At 60.3% G+C, this 19,861-nt stretch overlaps 1 protein-coding gene across 1 annotated transcript in view; it reads right to left on the reverse strand.

Moving 5' to 3' along the window:
- Positions 1-19,032: 19,032 nt before the first annotated feature.
- Positions 19,033-19,861, reverse strand: part of RNF212 (ring finger protein 212) — a 42,076-nt gene continuing 41,247 nt past the window's right edge. Inside the window, 1 exon segment of the mRNA XM_087434675.1 lies at positions 19,033-19,264. Within this exon segment, the coding sequence (XP_087290801.1) occupies positions 19,087-19,264 (178 nt within the window). The 3' untranslated portion in view covers positions 19,033-19,086.

The following is a 19,861-nucleotide window of genomic DNA, read 5'->3' on the forward strand; positions in this document are numbered from 1 at the left end:
CTTTGCGTCTGGTCCAGCAGGATGGACAGGCAGTGGTAGGTGTCACAGGACATTGCCGGGGCTGACAGCACTGACCCATGGGCTGGAGACAGGAAGCGTCTGCATGGCAAAGGTGAGCGGCAGGCACAGCGAGATGGCCGGCTCTGCCCTGGGACGTGTGGAGGCTGCGGGGGAGGGTGGTGGGCCAGCTCGGCCTGGGACAGGATCCCGGGATCCCGGGCTCCCGGGCCCGTGGCTGGTGCCCACGGCTTTCCGCGCACTGAGCCCTTGCGGGTTGGCCCGAGGAGGCCTGCTTGGCTACAAACAGGAACGTCGCCCACGGGCCCGGCAGGAGCAGCCGGCCGGGGAGAAGGCCCAGAGTGAGGCACAATCCGCCCTTTGTTCCTGCAGGCCAAGAGGAAATGGGGGGAGCGCCCGCCAGCAGCCCTCGCCCGCCCGGCCAGCCTCGCCGCCAGGGCCAGGCAGACGCCAGGCCTGGCCCAGCAGAGGAGCTGGAGGGCCTGCTCCAGGGAGGGGCAGGCTGCCCGCCCCGTCCCTACCTGGCCAGGCCCCCTCAGCATCCACGAGGGGCAGCGGGTCCCAAGGACATGGGCCTGGACGCCCGTGCCCACCTCCTCATGCCTGCACCCAACCTCCACCTCAGCAAGCCCCAGGCCCACTGTTTGGGCACCTCTGGGGGGCTGTGGCCTGGGCACAGGTCCTGGGCAGCCCTGGCAGCGCCTGTTCCTGTCTGAGGATGCCCCTGTCCCTGACCTGTCACCCACCCGCACCTGGCCCCTGCCCAGACAAGTGCCTGTGTCTTCCCAGGCTGAGGGTGGGTGTGGGGGCGGGGGTCTGGCTGGATGGGGGCTGGCCGGTGCCCCATCCTGCTCCTCCCCACTCCCCAAGGCCCCCAGACGTGACAAAGGGGTCTGCCATCCAACCTCGCAGCAGCCAGGCTTGTCCCCTCACCCGCGGAGGCGGGGACCTTGGGCCTGAAGGTCCAGCAGAGCCCACCTTGGAGTTCTGTCCCCTCTGCCACTTCCCATCCGGGGGCAGCCTGGGACCACTGACAGGAATGTGTGTGCACGCGTGTGCATGTGTGAACACCTGTGTGTATGTGCACACTTGCATGGGGGTTAGGTGTGTGCCCGTGTGTGTGCGTGAGAGTGTATGCGCGAGGGTGTATGGGACTGGAGACCCCTCTGTCCCCTCCCTCACATCTTCACTCCATGTATCCCCGTGGGGCCTGGGGCAGGAGCTGTGGGGCTGAGGACTCCTGGAGCCTCGTTTGCGAGGCTGCCCAGTGGGGTCTTCCCTGGGGTCTCCAGGGCTGGCCCGCCACAGTGGGGCTCAGTGGCCGCCTGGTGTCTCCCTCTTGGGTACATTTCAGCCTCGTCTGAGCCCGTGCTGAGGCCAGAAGGTAACCCTGGAGCCCCTCCATCGCGCATGATTCTTACCTCTCCTGGGAAGGCTGACTGCCCAGCGGGCCCAGCTTGGATCCTCGCAGGCAGAGGTCTCCACCACGGCTGGACAACCCAGCAGGCTGGCCTCGCTGTGGGCCTCACCAGGTGCCTGGCCTGCGGCCACGCCCAGGGGCACAGCAGCCTTCAGGTCACAAGGCGGGAGCACGGGGGAGGGGGGCAAACACCATGGGGCCACGATGCCTACCCTTGGAGCTCAGGTCTGAGTGGTGGACCCTCTGGGATGGCCTGATGCCTGAAGCCCACCCAGGGTGGGGCGGCCCCAGTGGGCAAGAGGGCCTGTCCCAGGGCGGGGCAGGGAGCTGTCACCACATCCCTGAGGTCCAGGATCAGCCAGGTGGACCTGGGCCAGCTGGCTCCTGGACTGGGGGCACAGGCCAGTGTGGGGCCCCTGGATGCCCGCCCCAGGGAGGCCAGACCTGAGTCCACTCCCATGGGGCCAGTCTCAGCCACCTAGCAGTGGGGACCGAGGGTCAGGGGCCTGCTGTGTGTCAGGGGCCCTGAGCCAGAGCTGGTGTCCTCAGGGCAAGGAGAAGAGACTCTGAGGCCTGGGGACGCATGGGTGCACATGTGTGTGTATAACGACTGTGCCACTGTCACTCAACGGGGCACAGACCACACAAACAGCCCGCTGCCTTGGGCAGCGACGCCAGCTCTGCGGGAAGGCTGGAGGCTCAGCCTGGGCAGACGGGGCTCAAACGACACAGCCCCCAGCCATGCCCGAGAAGGGGCCCCCAAGCCCAAGAAGGGGCCCCACTTTGGGTTTTGTGGTGCCCCTGGCCTCCTGGGCTCGCCTGGCTCCCCCACTGCTGGGCCCACAGGACTCCCCATCAGCTCCTGCTGGCCACAGGGAGCTCGTCCAGACTGGCTGGGGTCTCAGGTGCCCCTGCCCCCCAAGGCCAGGCCTCGGACCGCAGCAAACCTCTGGACAGTCTCTCGGCTGCTGGGGTCCCAGGGCTGCAGGTCCAGCCCCCCGCTGACCCCTGCAGATGCCTCCCTGGGAGGCAGAGGGGAGCAGGCCTGGGCTCTGCAAACGCAGCTGGAGCTGAGGCACTGAGTCCCCACCCAGTCAAGGCCCCTGTCACCCGGGAGGCTGTCAGAGCCCCACCGAGCAGGCCACAGGGGCGCAGGCCCAGGGCTGACCCTCCCATCCCACAGGCCTCCCCTGGTGATGTCCCCTCCTGTTGCCTGGCTGGGAAGACGTGGGGTGCCACACACACAGGTTAGAGGAGCATGTCCCAATACTAGGGGACGCCAACTGCCCCCACTGGTCCCACAGCCCGCGCTGCTCTGCTCTGCTCTCCCTGACGCCCCAGCAAGGCAGGGGAGCAGCAGATTTCCCTTTGGTGGGAACGGACCACGCAAAGCAACAAACTTTCATGCTACGGGACTGAAAATATTGCCTAGAAGACGTGTGGCAGGACAGCCAGAATGTTGGGCAGGTGGCAGGGCCAACGGGCTGCCCTGCGGGAGGTGCCCTGCACAGCCCTGCTGTCACCAGGGGGTCACCTGGAGTTGCGTGTGCTGGCATGCAGCCCCAGGCCCCTCGTGAGGTGTGAGACAGGCACTTGCCACCATCGGATCCCCCTGTGTCCCTCTGGCCCAGAGGCAGTTCGCGGGGTCTGACAGGCGGCCCTCAGCTCAGGTGGAGTGTCTGAGGGGGGCCCTCCTCTGGGGCGGCCCTTCCGGCTTCAAGGGACAGACTGCGGTTTGTCCTGTCTTTCCAAGAGGTAGGGCAGCGGGGCTGGGAAGAGGCCCAGAGAGGGGGTTGCCGTGGCTCCTCTAGGCACCAGGGACCCCAGGGACCGGCAGGCAATGCTGGGGTGTGCCAGCCCGTGGGGTTGGTCCTCTAGAACGTGTTTGCATCAGTGTCCCGGGGCTCAGCGTCCCCCAGTGTGGTGCTGGGCACAGCAGGCGGGGACCCCATCCCTTCCTTTCAGGCCCAGGTTCCTAAAGTGAGTATTGGCGAGGGCAGCCCAGTGGCACCGTCCCAGAACCTTCTCTGAGGGTCTGCCTGGTGCTGGCTGCGAGGTTTCAAGGGGCCACGGTGCATCTGCTTCACTGCACACACACCACAAAGCTCCGTAGGCCGCCTGCCTCCTGGGAGCTTCCCGAGCTGCCAAGTCCCTACCACTGTCTTAGGTTTCTGTTGCTGAAGCCGACGCAGGGTGCGGCTGGCCATTCTTCCAAGTAAGACAAGGAGTTGCACATGGGCATCCCACAGGCTGGAGGGTTGCAGCTGCCTGTGGCCCCTGGGAGGGTAACCAAGCACAACCACTCTCCCCAGTGTGCGGCCCAGACGCCTGCCCAGCGGTCCAGGGTGTCTCGGCCCAGAGGGCGCCCCTGGAGGAGAAAGCATCTGCCAGGCGCTGGGCTCCCTGAGGAGCCTGGAGGGCAGATTGGCCTGGCTGGCTGAAGCCAAATTGCCTATAGCCAGGCTTCTCATGCCCCTAGCTGGCCAGCCGGGGTGCTGAGTGACTGGCGGTCTGGCTGAGATCTGGGTCCGCGTACCACTTGGGTGAGCCAAGGCTTGGGTGCGGGGTGAGCTCGACGGAACTGCACCCGGGCTGGGCCGGAGGCTTCGGCAGGGGCTCTTTAGAGCATTCCCCGGCCCTCGTGCCCAGCTGGGCCTGGACAGCGGCCCCTCGTCTTGCCCTCTGCACACCAGCACGCAGCCCTGGCCTCCATTCCTGGGTCTGGGCCCCGGTGTTAGTGCGGGCTCCAGGCGTGTGCCAGGGCAGGGCAGGCGCTGCAGCTGGGACCACCCTGGGGGTGTGGGGGCTGGCCTGGCGTGGCCCCTGAGCCAGGGCGCCGGTCTCACGCTGGAGGGGGCGTCAGGCGTCTCCTTGAGGCGGTCGAGGGCGAGCGGCTCTGGGCTCACGTTACAGTTTCCACTGGAAAAACAGCCCAGTTTCGAATGTTGGCGCTGAGCTTCTACAAAAATGCAAATAGATCCAGTTTCCTGACGACTGCTCACTGAGTGAACTTGGTTGTTTCTGCCGGCCTTGCCGAGAGTAGGCACCCGGCCCAGCTGGAGAGACAGGCTGGGACCAAGGGAGGCCGCTGAGGGCCGGGCGGGCAGGGCCGACCTGCAGTCCTGCGGGACACCTCTGTTGGGGTGGCCAAGGGGCATCAGGCCCCCGGGACCTGGATGGGCACTCGGGGCACAGGCTCAGGTCCAGGGAGGTGGGGAAACTGAGGCTGCCGTGGCCCAGAGTAGGAGGGAGCTGTCACGGAGGGGTCCTCTGTCCTGAGTGGTCATCCACCCGTCTAGTAGCAGGCAGGACGTGGAGGCAGCAAATCCTGGCTCCCCACATCCTTCACAGGACTGCAGTGGGCTGCACCCCAACGCCAAGGTTAGGAAGACCTGCCCATCGGAGCCACTGTCTTCCAGGTGCTGCCTTATGTCCTGTGCGTGCATTGTGCACTCGTCCACAGCCTGTACCTCCCAGCAGGAAGAGAGGATCCAGGTGCAAACCCAGGCACACAGGGTCTTGGTGCGCAGGGTGGTGGGTGGCAGGGTCACTCCAGGCGCCTCGGGGCTGTCAGCTGGGCTGCAGTTGTGTGTGAGGGGCTGGGTGTGCCTGCATGTGTGAGCATGGACACACTGTGAGTTTGGGTTTGCCCCTTGCCTCCCCCACACTCAGGGTCAGGGCGGGGCTCAGGCCCCCATTGCCCCTCGCACGGCAGGGGAGCAGGTCTCCAGGGAAGACTCGGGTCCCGGGTGGAGTGGCCTTGCTGGGCCCCGGCGGGCAGGCTCCTACGAGGCCCGGTGGCCCTGGGGAGGGGGCTGCAGGGGGCAGAGTCTGCTGCCCGGGCCCCTGTGTGTTCCCCATACCAGGCGCCGCTGATGGGGGTGGGCCCCTCGGGCCGGCCATTTTCTTTGGAAGGAGGCGAACGTTCCGGGTGCAGCGTGGCCGACACACCAGATGACAGAGTACCCACTGGGTACACCGGCCTGCCTGCCCTGGCTGCGCTCCCTGCTCCACGGAAGGCTCCTTCTGATGCCAAAAACATCTGGAAATGCTTCCCAGGACGGGATTCGCGCAGGGTGGGGAGGCTGGTGCCTCCACACCTACACCCCTGCCTGCCAGCCTGCCCTGTGTGAAGCGAGGCCATGAGCGTGAGCAGACAGGAAGATCTTGGCTCCCAGCAGAGGCTGCTCTGAGGCAGGAGCCTGAGATGGTTCCGGAAGGCCAGGTGCTCGCCCATTTCACAGATGGGCTGAGGCGGTCCTCAGCCCCCAGGGGGGGAAGTTGAAGTTCCTTCCTTTTAAATCTGTTTTTGGGGGCCGGCCTCGTGGTGAAGCGGTTAAGTGCGCACGCTCCGCTGCTAGCGGCCCGGGTTTGGATCCCGGGCGTGCACCAAGGCACCGCTTGTCAGGCCATGCTGTGGCGGTGTCCCTTATAAAGTGGAGGAAGATGGGCATGGATGTTAGCCCAGGGCCGGTCTTCCTCAGCAAAAAGAGGAGGATTGGCATGGATGTTAGCTCAGGACTAATCTTCCTCACAAAAAAAATAAAATAAAAAAATAAATCTGTTTTTGTCGAATGTCTCCCGTGAAGGTGGTGACCTTGTGGAGGATTCTAGAAGCCATGGTGACCCCAGCTCTTCCCTGAGGTGGGGGGACCACCAGAGGGGCCTCACTGTGACCCCAGCCCTGGGGTCGTGCATCAGGAACCACTCTCATGCGTCCTCATGAGAGGACAGAGACCCCTGCTTGGCTGACGCCCAAGAAGCGCTCACAAGCCCACGGAAGGGAGATGCTTTCTCTGCGCCGCCCGGACCACAGGCCACAGGGCCTGCGGGATTCCAGGCTGGACTCCACCGAGGAACAGACCTCAGCAACAAGGCTGCTGTCCTCCAACACGCCGGCCGCTCCCCAATTATCCGCCAGGGGTCTTGGCTCAGAAAAGTCCTGAGGTGAATGGTTTTTCTGCCAAATTCGCATCTAAGATTTAAAAACGCAGAAACCAGAAGTGGTGAAAGTGGAAACGGAATGACAGGAGGGTCACGTGCAGAAGTAGCTCTGAGAGGGGACGATGCGGCTCCCGCACTCGGCAGGCGGGACCCGACGGTCACCCACAGGCTTTGTGGGCACCGGCGTTGTCACCTGGGGGTCCTGCTCATGCCCACCAGGCCATGCTCCACCAGCCTGAGACCCCGAGTCAGGATCAAGTCGCCCGAGGCCAGAAACACAGCTCTAACAAGGTGCCGGCCCTCAGTGCCGAGTGAGCGAGCACCCACTGTGGGCCGGCCAGAGCTTTCCCTTCCACTCTCCTTCCCTCCACACACTTACGCACGTACATAAGAGCACAGACACACACAGAGGCACACATCCGTCCCTCCAGCCAGCTGGGTGCCCAGGAGTGGGAGGGGTTTGCCTGAGAGGGTCCTGGAGGTGCCAGAGCTGGCCAGGGAAGGTGCCAGCTGGACGCCTGAACAGAGCAACGCACGCAAGCCCATTCACGTGTGGTGGTGTGTCGGAGTGTGTCCCGAGGGGCTAAGAGAGGCTGCCACATCCTACAGGCCCACGCCACGTCTGGACACGGAGGGCAGTGGGGGGCCTCACCCGGGATGGGCTGGCTGCCCTCACTCAGCACGTGGTGGGCAGGGCTGGGCGGGTCTGGGCCTCGGTTTCCCTGACTCTGCACCCACAAGGCTGCACTTGCCATCCCCACTGCCTGCCAGCTCCAGGACCCTGGAGGGCAGACTGGCCTGCCTGTCTGAAGCCAAAGTGCCTATGGTCAGGACTTTGGGCCCCCAGCGGGCCAGCCAGGGTGCTGAGTGACCAGCGGTCTGGCTGGGGGCTGGTCCAGGCGCCAGTCCACGTTTGGGCTCCTCCAAGGATGCTGGCGTCCATGATGACTCACTCCTCACACTCCTGAGTCAGCCTGACCCTCTGCGGGGGCTCGAGTCACCCCAGTGATGCAACTCCAGGTTGAGCAACACGCTGACTTGCAGGCCCCAGCCCCGGCCCGAGTGAGCGGGGAGAGCAGAGTGGGGGCAGCTCCTGCTGCCTGGTCAGCGGCTCTGTGGTGTCGGGCCCCTCGCTCTCCTTCCTGGTTTGAGGGCTGTACCGGACTAAGCCTGGCCTCTCCAGCTCTGTGTTCTGTGCCCTCAAGTGCCCCCTGAATCTCCCTTATTCCCTGAGCCCTCTCGATTTCTCAAGCCCCCGAGCCCCCGAGCCCCCTGCACGTGGCCCCGAGGTGCCCAGGGCCTGAACTGCAGACGGCCTTCGCTGTGGACTCGGGGCCACATTTCGGTGCGAGGTTTCTAAAGGTCCATAATTCTAGTCACCAGTTCTTCCCACCCTCCCATGCTCCAACAGCTGCGCGATTTCCCTTCCTCAGGAAAATGCTCCTCCGAGGCCCTGAGGGTCCCAGCACCCACTCCAGCCCTCCCGGCCACAGACAGCAGGCGCCTGAGCCCCAGGGTGAGGCCCGCCTGCCCCCATCCTCCAAGGACACAGCCAGGCTGTGCGTCTGGGGTGACAGGCCCAGGTCAGTTGCAGAGCACTCCCTGCCTTGGCTCAGCAGTGCTGGGCGCAGCCCTGGGCCACCCTGGAGGTGAGGCTCCGCCAGCTTCCAAGGGGCCGGGTGCCAATCACACGTCAGCCAGGAGCGGGTGGCTCAGGTGGGGTGCCTGTGTCCCAAGTCTGCAGTCACCTTCCTCCACTTTTGCCCCTGCCCGGGGCAGCTGGAGGATGCAGAGCTGTACCTGGCTGGCTCCACCTGTGGCCCCAGAGGGCATAGGCCCCATCACCAGGAGGGGAAAGGCTCTGCCTGCCTCGGAGTCTCAGCCCAGCCTGCTTTCGGGCTGCACATCCTCCATGAAGCCTGGGGAGGGACGCCGGAGACCACCACCCTAATGGGTCCCAGGAGTTCTCTGCTCGGGTTGGTGCTGGAGCGCCCGATGTACTGAGTCCTGCACCGTGAGTCCTGGTGTGGCTGCCAGGTATGTATCTGCTCAACAAACACTGTCCCTGAGTGTGTTCTGTGTTCTTGAGGTCAGGCAGGTTCTTCTGAAAGCAATTTTCCAAATAAAGATGATGACTGAAACACGCTGCATCCAGAAAGATGAGGAGTGCCTGCCCTGCAGCCCGTGCCTCCCCCCACTGGCAGATTCGCAGGGCATCTGTTGCTGTCAGCCCTGTCCAGCAGCTTCCACCGCCCTCTCCGTGCCCACCCTGAGCATGATGGACCTGCAGCCGCCCTCTCTGCCAGCCCGCCAGGAAGTGGCTCTATATGCTTGTTCGCAGCCTCAGCCCCTGCCCAGTGCCCACCTCCTGGGCTGCGGGTGCAGCCAGCTGTGTGTGCCATGAGCCTAGTGGGCAGAGCAGTGGCCACTGGAGACACCGGGTCCTGCAGCCCCCTCTCCAAATCTCTCTGTGAAGGACAGATGCTGCTTCACCCTGATATCTGATCGCTCTGGCCAGTGCTCACACTCACCAGGGCGGCTCCTGTGGGATCCCCAGTGCTGTGGGCAATGGGCCCCTTCTCGGCGAGGTGGGAGCTGCTCGTCTGGCCCCTGGGCCCCTGTGAGCTGGGATGGGGCTGGGGTGCTAACCAGGTGCAGGACTGCCAGCCTGGCCTGGTGACCAAGTGCAGGAATGAAGCCACTGGGACTTGGGGACATTTGCTTCTGCAGCAGTAACGTGTCCTGTGTCTGATGCCAACTTGTGACGTCTTCCTGGACACGCACCACGAATCAGGAGGCACAGACCACAGGGAGTCACCAAAGCCCTGTGGGCGTCATCTTGAGTCGCTCGTTGCTATTTCCAGTGAAATAAATTAGGTAATAAACTAGGTTTTTAAAAGAAACACTTAGAGGGACCATGTGAAAAATTCCTGGAAGAGGTCAAGGGCAGATGTGTGGTCCAGCTCGTTCACCCTGTGTTTCCTAAGAGTGGCCATGCTGGAGCATGCCGTCACTGTGATGCGGTCACCTGCCACAGGACAGGAAAGAGCAGACACGAGCGCCGGCTCAGGGTGTGTGCCACGCGAGGTCCCCCGCCCACCACAGCAGGCTGGCTGTTTGCCTCCTGAGCCTTGGATCCCACTGCCCACACTCCTTCTCTCCCTGGCCCACCTCCTGGGGACCAGGCACCAACGAGGTGGGCGTGGGGACAGAGGCCTGGGGACATGGGGTGGCACAGCAGCCAAGGGCTCCTGGAGTTTCTCCAAACCAGCTGGGACAGCCTGCAAACCAGGTGGGCTCTGGGAGGCAGGGGCCCCACCCCTCACTCATTCCTTCACTTGCTCAACCCTCCAGCCAGTGGCCAGCCTCTCCCCCCATTTACGTCGTGCCACCAGAAGGGGATGTGTGACCCGACTCCAAAACCACAGCCTCAGAGCTAACATTTTATGTTGGTATAGTTTACACGACATGTTTTAAAAAGTGAAAACGGTGTTTCCATATGTGAACATCTTTAAGCTGAATTTCAGTGTGCCTTAAAATTTTTTTATTGTGGTAAAATACACTTATCACAAAATTTACCATTTTAAAGTTTACGATTCAGGGGCATTAAGGACATCCACGTTGTTGTGCAGCCATCAGCTCTATCTAGAACTTTTTCAGCACCCCAAACACAGACCCCACCCAATTCGAAATACTTCCTGTCTCCTTCCCCTAGCCCTGGGAGACCTTAAAATTTAACTGGCGTGTTTGCACACTATAGTGAATAAGGTGCTGTACGGATTTCCAGGCTGCAACAGATAAAACCTTCTAGTAAATATTTTATTCAGCATCCTTTGACTTTTTTATTCTGAAATACAGGCATACCCCACTCCACTGTGCTTCGCAGATTCTGGGTTTTCACAAGACCCTCCACCAGCAAAAAGATGACGACTCGCTGAGGGCTCAGATGATGGTTAGCACTTCTCAGCAATAAAGTGTTTTGAAACTCAGGTGTGTGCCCCATTTTTTTAGACAAAGTGCCACTGTGCACTGAAGAGACCACGGCACAGTGTGAACATCACTTCCACGTGGACTGGGAACCATGGCACTCGTGCGGCTCACTGCACTGCAATACTCGCGGAAGTGCGGTGGTCAGCAGCCGAGCCCGCGCCATCTCTGACGGATGCCTGTGAGCTATCTGTGCGTCTCTGTGTCTGTACCCACATTTGGTGGGTGTTCATAATTTGCCGTGTCCGCTCTTTTTGTTTCCTGGAGACATAAAGGTTGCACCTGCAACTCACATCTCCCTCCCACCCCGTGCGCCCAGCCCGGTTACCTGTCGTGCGCCGTTAACAGGAATCTTAACTTCTGGTTTTAAACTTCCTGTGCCCATCAGCTTTGTATTCAGAGGTTTAGTCCTGTGGAGACACTTGGGCCTAATTCAAGGACTTTAACAGCTTCATGGTGTTTGCAAACCCTCCACTGACGCTTCTCCCGCAGCAACGCCCGGGACTGTTGCCTTCCCATTGCCCTGGGCCGGCCTGGCTCACCAGTCCTCGGGACATGCAGATTTCCACCCCACCCCAGTCTCCTTCCACCCCACCCGGGGTCTTCCACCCCCACCGGGACGGTCTCCTTGTCGTCCTCTGCTCTCCTAGGTGCAGCAAGTTCTTGTCGGTGGCGCACGGCATGGGGTCCCTGCGTGTCTTCGAGGTGCTGGTGACTGGTCCCTGGAGACACGTGTGGAGGGCATGAGTGGGCACTCTTAGAAACTTCTGTCGAAATCTGTCAGGTAATTGTACATCTGTTGGATCTAGTAAGAAAGAAACAAGCTTGTGTTTTGTATCTTTTAAAATTTCCTTTCCTAGTAATTCTTTTTCTACTGTATTTATACAAGTATCACTCCGTGGCAGGTTGGACATTTAAGAGCAAAAGTTGTTCTCCGTGGGGAGCTCAGAGCACCGGTGGCTGGGTCTCCCAGAGGAACCAGCTGGACGATGGGGCTGGGGTGCCTCAGCCGGGGGCTCCCGAGGCCTCTTCCTGGGCCTGGTGTGGACTCCCAGCAAGTGTGTGTCTGCACCAGAAGCATCAGGACACCCAGTTACGTCCCCGGACACCGAATAGAGGGGCGGAGACAGGCCTGCTAGCACGTGGAGGTGTGTCCTCACACGCCGTCCACACGTCTGCAAACATTGTACTAAAAAACGAAAGTCACCAGCGAAGGGCGCTGGACCTCACGCGCTTGACCCGTGACACCTGGAAGGGCACCCACGTGGTTCTGTGTCTGGAATGCCCACATTGGCCATGAGGAAACATCAGATGAAGCCAGAATGAGAACCACCACACTTGAAAAACAGGCCTGCACACTTAAGACACGTCAATGCCAGCCGTCGTGGTTCAGAAAAATGTGCGTGAGAGAGTGCACGCATGCAAGCACGTGAGTGTGCTCGTGTGCAAGTGCAGCCCAAATGGGCATGCCAGTGGCAACCGCCAACAATGGGTGAATCGGCTAAAGGGTGGCGTGTTCTCAGATCAACTTTACTTCGTACTTTTCTGTGATTTTTTTTTTTTTTGTGAGGAAGATCAGCCCTGAGCTAACATCTGCCAGTCCTCCTTTTTTTGCTGAGGAAGACTGGCCCTGGGCTAACATCCGTGCCCATCTTCCTCCGCTTTATATGGGATGCTGCCACAGCATGGCTTGACAAGCGGTGCCTTGGAGGGTGCCCGGGATCCGAACCCGGGCCGCCAGCAGCAGAGCTCGTGCCCTTAACTGTTACACCATGGGGCCGGCCCCGAGATTCTTTCCAAGTTGAAAGTTCAGGTCGACGTTCAATTGAGGGGCTCGGTAGGTCGACCTGGGCAGACCCTGGGGTGAAAGGTCTGGCGCCCAGGCTGGGAATGTCCCGGGAGATGAGGCTTGGCGGGTGCTCATTTTGTGCCACGGCTGAGCCCCTCACGAGGGTGACACGTGGTCTTCACGATGCAGAGCTCACGGCTGTGTCCAGGGAGTGTGTCTGCCGTGGTGGCCGTACCTCTGAGGGGCCTCTCCTGGGATCTGGACACTGACTTGCACAGACGGCAGGAGGGACCTTGAGTAGAAGCCTGGTGGACACGTGGGCGCTGTCACCCAGCCACAGTTGGCCAGGCTGTTCCTACGTCTGCCAGACTCTGCAGGAGGACTGTGGGCTTTCAGGCCGCAGGATGCAACGTGTTGGGTGCCTCCTGTTACCAGGCAGAACCCCTGGGATCTGGGGTCCTGAGAGGAGGCACAGACAGGGAGGAAGGGATGCCTCGCCCCCTCCTCCCACCATGCAAGCCCTGGCTCTGCGGCTGCCTCATGCACGACACAAAGTTGGTGTGCAGACTCGGATTTACCACCTAAGAATTTTAGGAATTTCCTCTTAGACTGAAAAGAAAACTCGCTCAAAACCTCCCTTCACTTCACAACTGCGAGGGCATGAAAGGACCTTTGTGCTCTCCGGAGTGGCCACATGGGTGTGCCTGGGGAGTGGGCCCTGCTCCTCAGGCTGCCCAGCCAAGCTCCCGCTCCACTGGGGGGTCCAGGTTGGGTCTGGGGGCCGAGGGGCCTGGCGGCAGGTGGACACTGCCCCGGGAGGGCTAAGCACCAGAAAGTGGGGTGTCCTGTGGTGATGGGTCAGCAGTGGTGGCTGCAGAACCCAGACCTGCCTCCTTCCTGAGCTGAGCTCCTCCTTGGTCTTCCTGTCAATCCTGGGGGCTTTCCGGATTCTTCTTCCGATAAAACTCACGGCTGGAGCCGGTGGCTGGGAGGCTGTGGAGGCCCAGTGCCCAGCTCCCAGTGGCCGTCAGTAGGTCCGTCTGTCTGTCGCTGGGGAATAGTGCTGATGGACACCTTTTCTTCCACTTTCGAAAACACATCCAGCAATTGTAAATTAACACCCAACTTGGCCTATTCATCCATGGAAATGTTATGGCTAAAAACAAAGTTTCTGCCAGATGGCCACAGCTCTGTCTCTTAGACGAGGCCAGGTGAGAGGGCCGACATTTTTGCAGGCCAGGAAGCCTGCAGGGTGCTGGGTCCTCCTTCCGTGAAGAGCCCGAAATGCCCCGATGACAGCGGGTGACGGAACACTGGGCAGAGGATTCACTGCCCACGAGGTCGTCCTGGGCGCACGGACCCGCGGCATCTGTGCACTTGAGGGGACTGTCCCGGGCGTGGGGACCCCCAACGTCGGTGCACTCGTGGGGACTGTCCTGGACACGGGCAACCCCGATGCCCATGCACTCACGGGGACTGACCTGGGCTCGGGGACCTGTGGCATCCGTGCACTCTCGGGGGCTGTCCCGGGCGCAGGGACCCCAGATGTCCGCGCACTCACGGGGGCTGCCCTGGATGCAGGGACCCCCGACGTCTGTGCACTGGCGGGGGCTGTCCAGGACGCGGGGACCTGTGATGTCCGCGCACTGGCAGGGGCTGTCCCGGGCACGGGGAGTGAAATGCGCGTGGGATGGCATCTTCATCAGCGGAGAAGCAGTCCGAATGCGTTCTTGCTTACGTTAAAATCGGAGAGGGAACCAGAAGACTCGTTAGTCCAGGGGAGTGGGGAGCGGGTGACGCTGGGCCTCCCTGAAGATTTCTTTTTGGGTAGATTTGACTTTAAAACCATGTAATTATATGATGCGATTATGAACAGAATTACACAGAAAAGCATCCCTAAACACAAGCAGCTCGAGGAAACAAACGGCTTCTCCACGCATCTGCTGAAGGGGCCCACGGGGGTTGCCTGCACAGTCCTGGCAGGACGCGTGGTCAGCACGGCCAGACGGCACCGCAGTGGCACTGGAGTGGTCGCCTTCGTGCAGGGGCTCTGGGGGCTGGGCCGAGGTGGCCGCTGAGCTATGCAGGGAGGGAGGGCCTCTTCCGTTCTGTGGATTTTCTCCAACACAAGACAGCGTCCCCCACCGCAGGAGAGGCCCCCAGACCCTCGCCTTCCGTCCTGCCTGCCTCACCCCTCGCCTTGCCCTTTGCCCGGCCTTCCTCAGAGCCACACACTTGGCCCTCAACACTCTCCCACCGTCTTTGGGGGCCAGGGGCAGTGCACAGGCCTTCCTCCCTGGCGTCTCCCCGTCCTACACCAGGGCTCTGGAACTCCATCGTCCTTGGACCCTCCAGACCCTCTGAATCCTCCCACTCTCCAGGCTGAGCCCCTGTCTCCAGGGCCATCTGCCCGGGCCCTGCCCAGACCCCACATCACCAAGACTGGTCCCTGCCCTGTTTGGCTCCCTCAGGTTGGGGACCCTCACGGCCCCCCACCCGGCTTTCCTGGGCCAGGGGCTTTAGGGCATTCGTGACCGACTGGGGTCTCAGCCTAACGCCCCTCTCCAGCTGGGCCTCCCTCCCGTCCTTTCTCAGCCCCATCGTAGGCACCAAGGACAGGGTTTGGCGATGGTGCCGCCTCGCTGCTCCAGACGGGGAACAAGGACTCCACGTGCCTGTGCAGCATAGGACGGCCAAGTGCAACTGGCCTCAGTCCTCACGCTCGGCCACGTGAGCCACGGGAAGAGCTCACGACCAAGCAGGCAAGTTACAGATCCCATTTTTATTAAAACCAAAACGATCCAACCCCAGCAAGCAGGGCTTCTAGAAGACGAGACATGGTCTGGACGATGCTGTGCTGCCAGAGGAGAAATAGGCCTGATGGAGCTGGCCTGGGCAGGGAGGACGCACCCTAAGCTGGGCTGTGCCAGGCACCTGTGGCGGCCAGCGTGAGGGGACTCGCCTCCCACTTTCTCAATCTTGGGGCTGGAATGAATAGGTGTCATCTTGTAATTAAAACAAGATAGAGGGCCAGCCCGGTGGCTTAGCGGTTGGGTGCATGCACTCCGCTACTGGCGGCCCGGGTTCGGATCCTGGGTGTGCACCAACGCACCGCTTCTCCAGCCATGCTGAGGCGGTGTCCCACATACAACAACTAGAAAGGATGTGTAACTATGACATACGACTATCTACTGGGGCCTTGGGGAGAAAAAAGGAAAAAAAAAAAAAACAAAAAAACAGGATAGAAACCAGGATACCAGAGAAGCTGTCAAGGAGTGACCTACACCTATGGGAAGCACTGCATCTAGATGGATTAGGCGCAGGACACAAAGAAAGCTGGTTAATGGGCACGTCTGAATAGAAGACACGGTAAAAACCAGGACGGGTGCCACCCTAGGGGCCTGTGGTCAGTCTCATCATCTCACACCCAACCCCTGCACGTGACTCAGACGTTGTGGGTGGTCTCCCTGCCTGTAAGCACGAGTCTCGTCCAGAGGCGGCCCTGAGGCTGTCTGGGCACGCGGTCGCCCTGACACCTGCGTGCTCCCTGGGCGCCGTAACTGACACTGCTGCACAGACGACACCTCCCGGGCGCACTGCAGGGACAGCCCAGAATCAGCGACAACACGGCGGCAGGCGGCGACGGAGACTCGGCGTTCTGCTCTGCGTCTTCACTCGAGTGAACTGAACCTTGGAGTTTCCCCGCATCGCCGCTGTCTCTGTGATTTGCCTCAGTGACCGGCACATTGCACAGGCTCCCTCAGAGCAACACAGGGCCGGCTGCTCTCCCAAACGACGGATCTGCCGGGCGCAGGCCTGCCCGGTCCAGCGCCCTCTGGCGCCCGCGCTCGGGAGGCTCCCCATGAGCGGATGTGAGAGCTTGTGGCCAGCCCTGTGCTCGCTGGATTGTCAACAGCCTAGCAACGAAAGTCTCATGCTGCACTTAACGTTCACATTGTGACACTTCAATCACATGAGACAGTAGCGTTATTAATAGCAAACAACTTGAGGGAAATAGTGTGGCCAATTTGAGCAAGAATTACACGATTTTCCTAAAGAACGTGCATTCTCTCGTGGACTCGGCTCCATCAGCCGACCAATGCAGGATTTCATTCCTCCTGGCGGGTCCCTTCCAGGGCATTTCCTCTGACTCCCACGTGTTGTCTGTGACATCTCCTGTCTGTACACATTCATTTCAGTCTCAAAGATTTTTTCCTCAAAACTCAGACGCTTAGCAAAGAAAGAAAAATCACCATTAGAAACGTTTACACTTCCGTGGGGCTTCTGGGAGGTTTCACTTAAGCCATGCAGGGGACGTGGAGACATATTCTTGTCTGGTGACTGTGCTGTGACAGGTGATGTGTTCAGGGCCTTCCCATGTCCCCTCAGCGAGGGGCCTTGCCTGTTCTGGCAGATGGGAAGAAGGGGCCCAATTCTGGACCTGAACCCTGAAGCCCTTGCTCTGAGTCACGATTACACAGTGGCTGCAAGAAAATTAAAAAGCACAAGTTGTGGCATCTGGGAACTGGCACGGTTACCGGGCCACAGGTGTGTCGAGATGCCGGCCACACAGTTCTCCTTGAGTAAGAAACGTGGGATGGGAAGGGAATGTCCCACATAACTTTCGTGTTGCAGATGAGAAACTGAGGTCCCAAGACTACGACAGAGCGGCTGCCATGCAAGTCCCGGCCATCACCTTCCCCCGTGGTCCACGGCCCCCCGCTTCCTCTGCCGTCAGCAGGCCACACGCCACCAGGCAGGACGCAGGCAGGACGGCACACGCAGGAGCAGAGCTCAGCTGCTGGTGCCCCACACTCTGAACCACTGAGCCACAGGAGGGCCTCCTCCTGCAGGACACGCATGGAGAGCCCAGCCTGCGGGCACGCTGGTCAACGTTCTGCGGCCCTTCTGCCCTTGTGCCGACTCCAGGACGACCCTTTTAAACAACTGCTGGCCCTCGATTCCACACATCTTATTTTCACACAGCTCACACTTTCATGAATTATCTGTCAATGCCCCTGAACTGCCGTTTCTAGGCTGAATTTGGCTTTTGTCCATCAGCTGATGAAGGGTTTGAGCTAATACCGGGGGTGTTGGCCAGCAGTTTAATTTTGGATGCGTTGTCATCTTTGTCTATTGCAGGATCTGCGCTATTATTTGTACATTTTATTTAATTTTGCCTTTCCACCGAAAATTACTGACAAAGAAAAGCAGATGTGCGGCTGTTAGTGATAAGATGACCGGAAGGCGCTGGTCACCACTGCTGGCGTGGCCAACACTGTCTCAACCAGACACCCACTGGACTTAAACAGGCCAAACAGAAGCTCAACTGTGAAAAAAACAAGAAAAATAAAGAACATGAAATGCTAAAAATACAGCATCAAAGTTTGTGTCTAAAAAACAAGGTGAGGTGAAGGAAGGAAGGGTGAGATTTTGAAATTATGGACTGACAAGCAGCCCCCACACCAAGCAGACCCAGCGCTCCACCCGCAGGATGCGCACAGAGGCCCAGAGAGGACAGGACTCGAGGTGCGGCCCCACTGATGTGGACGTGTTTCTTCATGGCTTCTGAAGGAGGACCACAGCCGCCAGGCCATCCGCTGCCACGTCCCTTTGCAAAAACACCCCCAAAGCCCATCTTCCAGCCTCGTGGATCCTGCTGCCAGGCGCACGGAGCTGAACCAGGACAGGACCATCTAAACGTGACCCTCACGTCTGCATTTCATGACCAGCCCACGTTTCAATGTCTGAAACACTCACGTACATGTGACATAAGACACACAGGGAAAGGCACATCCACAATCAGGGATTTCATGACACAGACACATTCCCGGGAATGGAACCAACCTGGAGCACACACTCCCGCACCCCGACTTTAGCACACGTTTGTCAGCTCACAGACGCGGCGGCTGCACTTGTGCCCTGCACGTTCCAGAGGACAGCGAGGGTGCACGAGCTCCTCCCTTCTGCCTGCGGGACGCCTCCTGGCCCAGGGAGACACCCGGGAGGCAGGGGTGATGGACACAGCGCCTGGAACAAGGTGCGCCCTGCCCAAGCCTCAGGTTTCCTCAGGGTGGACTCTCCTCCTGCCCTCACCGTGAGCCTGACCCAGTGAGATGACCATACTCAGCTTTTTGACAAGTTTTAGTTAACTGCAACATAAAGGATTATAATTAACCCATAAGCCTCTTTTCCAACCCGGTGTGGTCCCGACTACAGGGGTGAGGAGGGAGCACGCTGCTCTCCTCGGCTGAGCGGGGGCGACTCACCCACCTGGTGGGGAGACGTCAGCACAAAACTCCTCCCTGGAGACAGATTCACGGCGAGCACGGCATCCATGAGTCGCGCACCATGTGACAGGATCGTGTGGGAGGCAACCCATAACCAGGGTGCAGGGACTGATCTGCACCGAGAGGCCTGACCCACTCCCACCTGCCCAAGAGCTGCCGTCAGAAAGCCCAGCAGGGAGCCAGCAAGAGGGTGTTCACTTTACTGCAACTGCGTTTTAAGGAAGTTTGAAGAACAGTCATGGTTCAAACATATCACGTATATGCTGCCCCCGATAATCAGAAAAATACTTTATTCAATTGTATTAATTACTCCATCAAGAAAAAACATACGATCACATTTACTGCCCATCGTCTGTGTGCTGGGGGGCTGGCTGAAGACCCGAGAACTGAAGAGCTGAGAAGACCCGCCTGGGCGGGGGCGTGCTCATCTCTTGTGTGGGCGCCCGGGGAGGCTGGCAGACCCTGCGGGAGCATCACAGTCACGATCCACAACGTACACACAGTGAACACTGCTGAATTCTCATCTACTAAGAGAAGCTCAGAAACACAACCCCAAGAACATTCAAAGGTTCGAGTCTGCTCTTGTCACACGTGTGGAGTTTTCTCAAATGCACTTTCCCGAGAGAAACGCTGGCTTGTCAGGGAGCAGACTTGCCTAAGTGCTGCCTCTGCAGCAGCCCTGAGATGCTGATGGGCTGCCGAGGCGGAGCCCGGGAGCCCCCGAGGCTAGGCGAGGCCCCTCGTCCCGCTCTGCCTGGTCCCTGGGGGGCTGGAGTGTGGGACGGTCCCTTGCAGGGGATCTGCAGTGGTGGAATCCTGGCAGTAAATTCAACAAACACAAAATCAGCAACGCTTCAAATGTCTTTGGCAACATAATTCAAGTATTGACTATTTCTTAGTCTTAAAGGCCACGTGTTGATTCAAACACGTGTTCTGAGTGCCTAGGATGAGCGAGGCTGTGCTGCGCTGGGGGCAGGCGGCCCTGTGAGAGCAGCTGTCTGTGCGGCACCCGCCAGGCACCACGCAGCCTCGTGGCACCTCCCCTGGGCTGTGATGACCGTGAGCAGGGTCCAGTGCCTGTCATCAGCGGACCCTCCCCGACCCTCCTCTGTGCTGACGCTGGCAGGAGTCAGGAGCTCGAAGCAGCGGGCACCAGGCAGTGGGGGCCCGGCTCCCGGGGGGCTCGGGTGACGAGAGGGTCACAGCCCTGTCACTGGAGCAGCTCTGGTCCAGGAGGCGGGTGGGGATGCTGTGTGAAGCAAGGGGCAGCGGGCACACAGACACAGCTCTGGGGGAGCTGGGGGGGATGCTGGAGGCCAGTGGCTGGACTGCCCGTCGGCATCAGGAGCCATGGAGGGGCTTTAGGTCAGGGGGTAAGAGAGAGAGACTGCCTGGACTTCGAGCACGTGTAGG

This window comes from Ceratotherium simum, chromosome 8 (genome assembly GCF_057802395.1).
Source record: "Ceratotherium simum simum isolate JZ-2026a chromosome 8, ASM5780239v1, whole genome shotgun sequence".
Taxonomy (NCBI): Eukaryota; Metazoa; Chordata; class Mammalia; order Perissodactyla; family Rhinocerotidae; genus Ceratotherium; species Ceratotherium simum.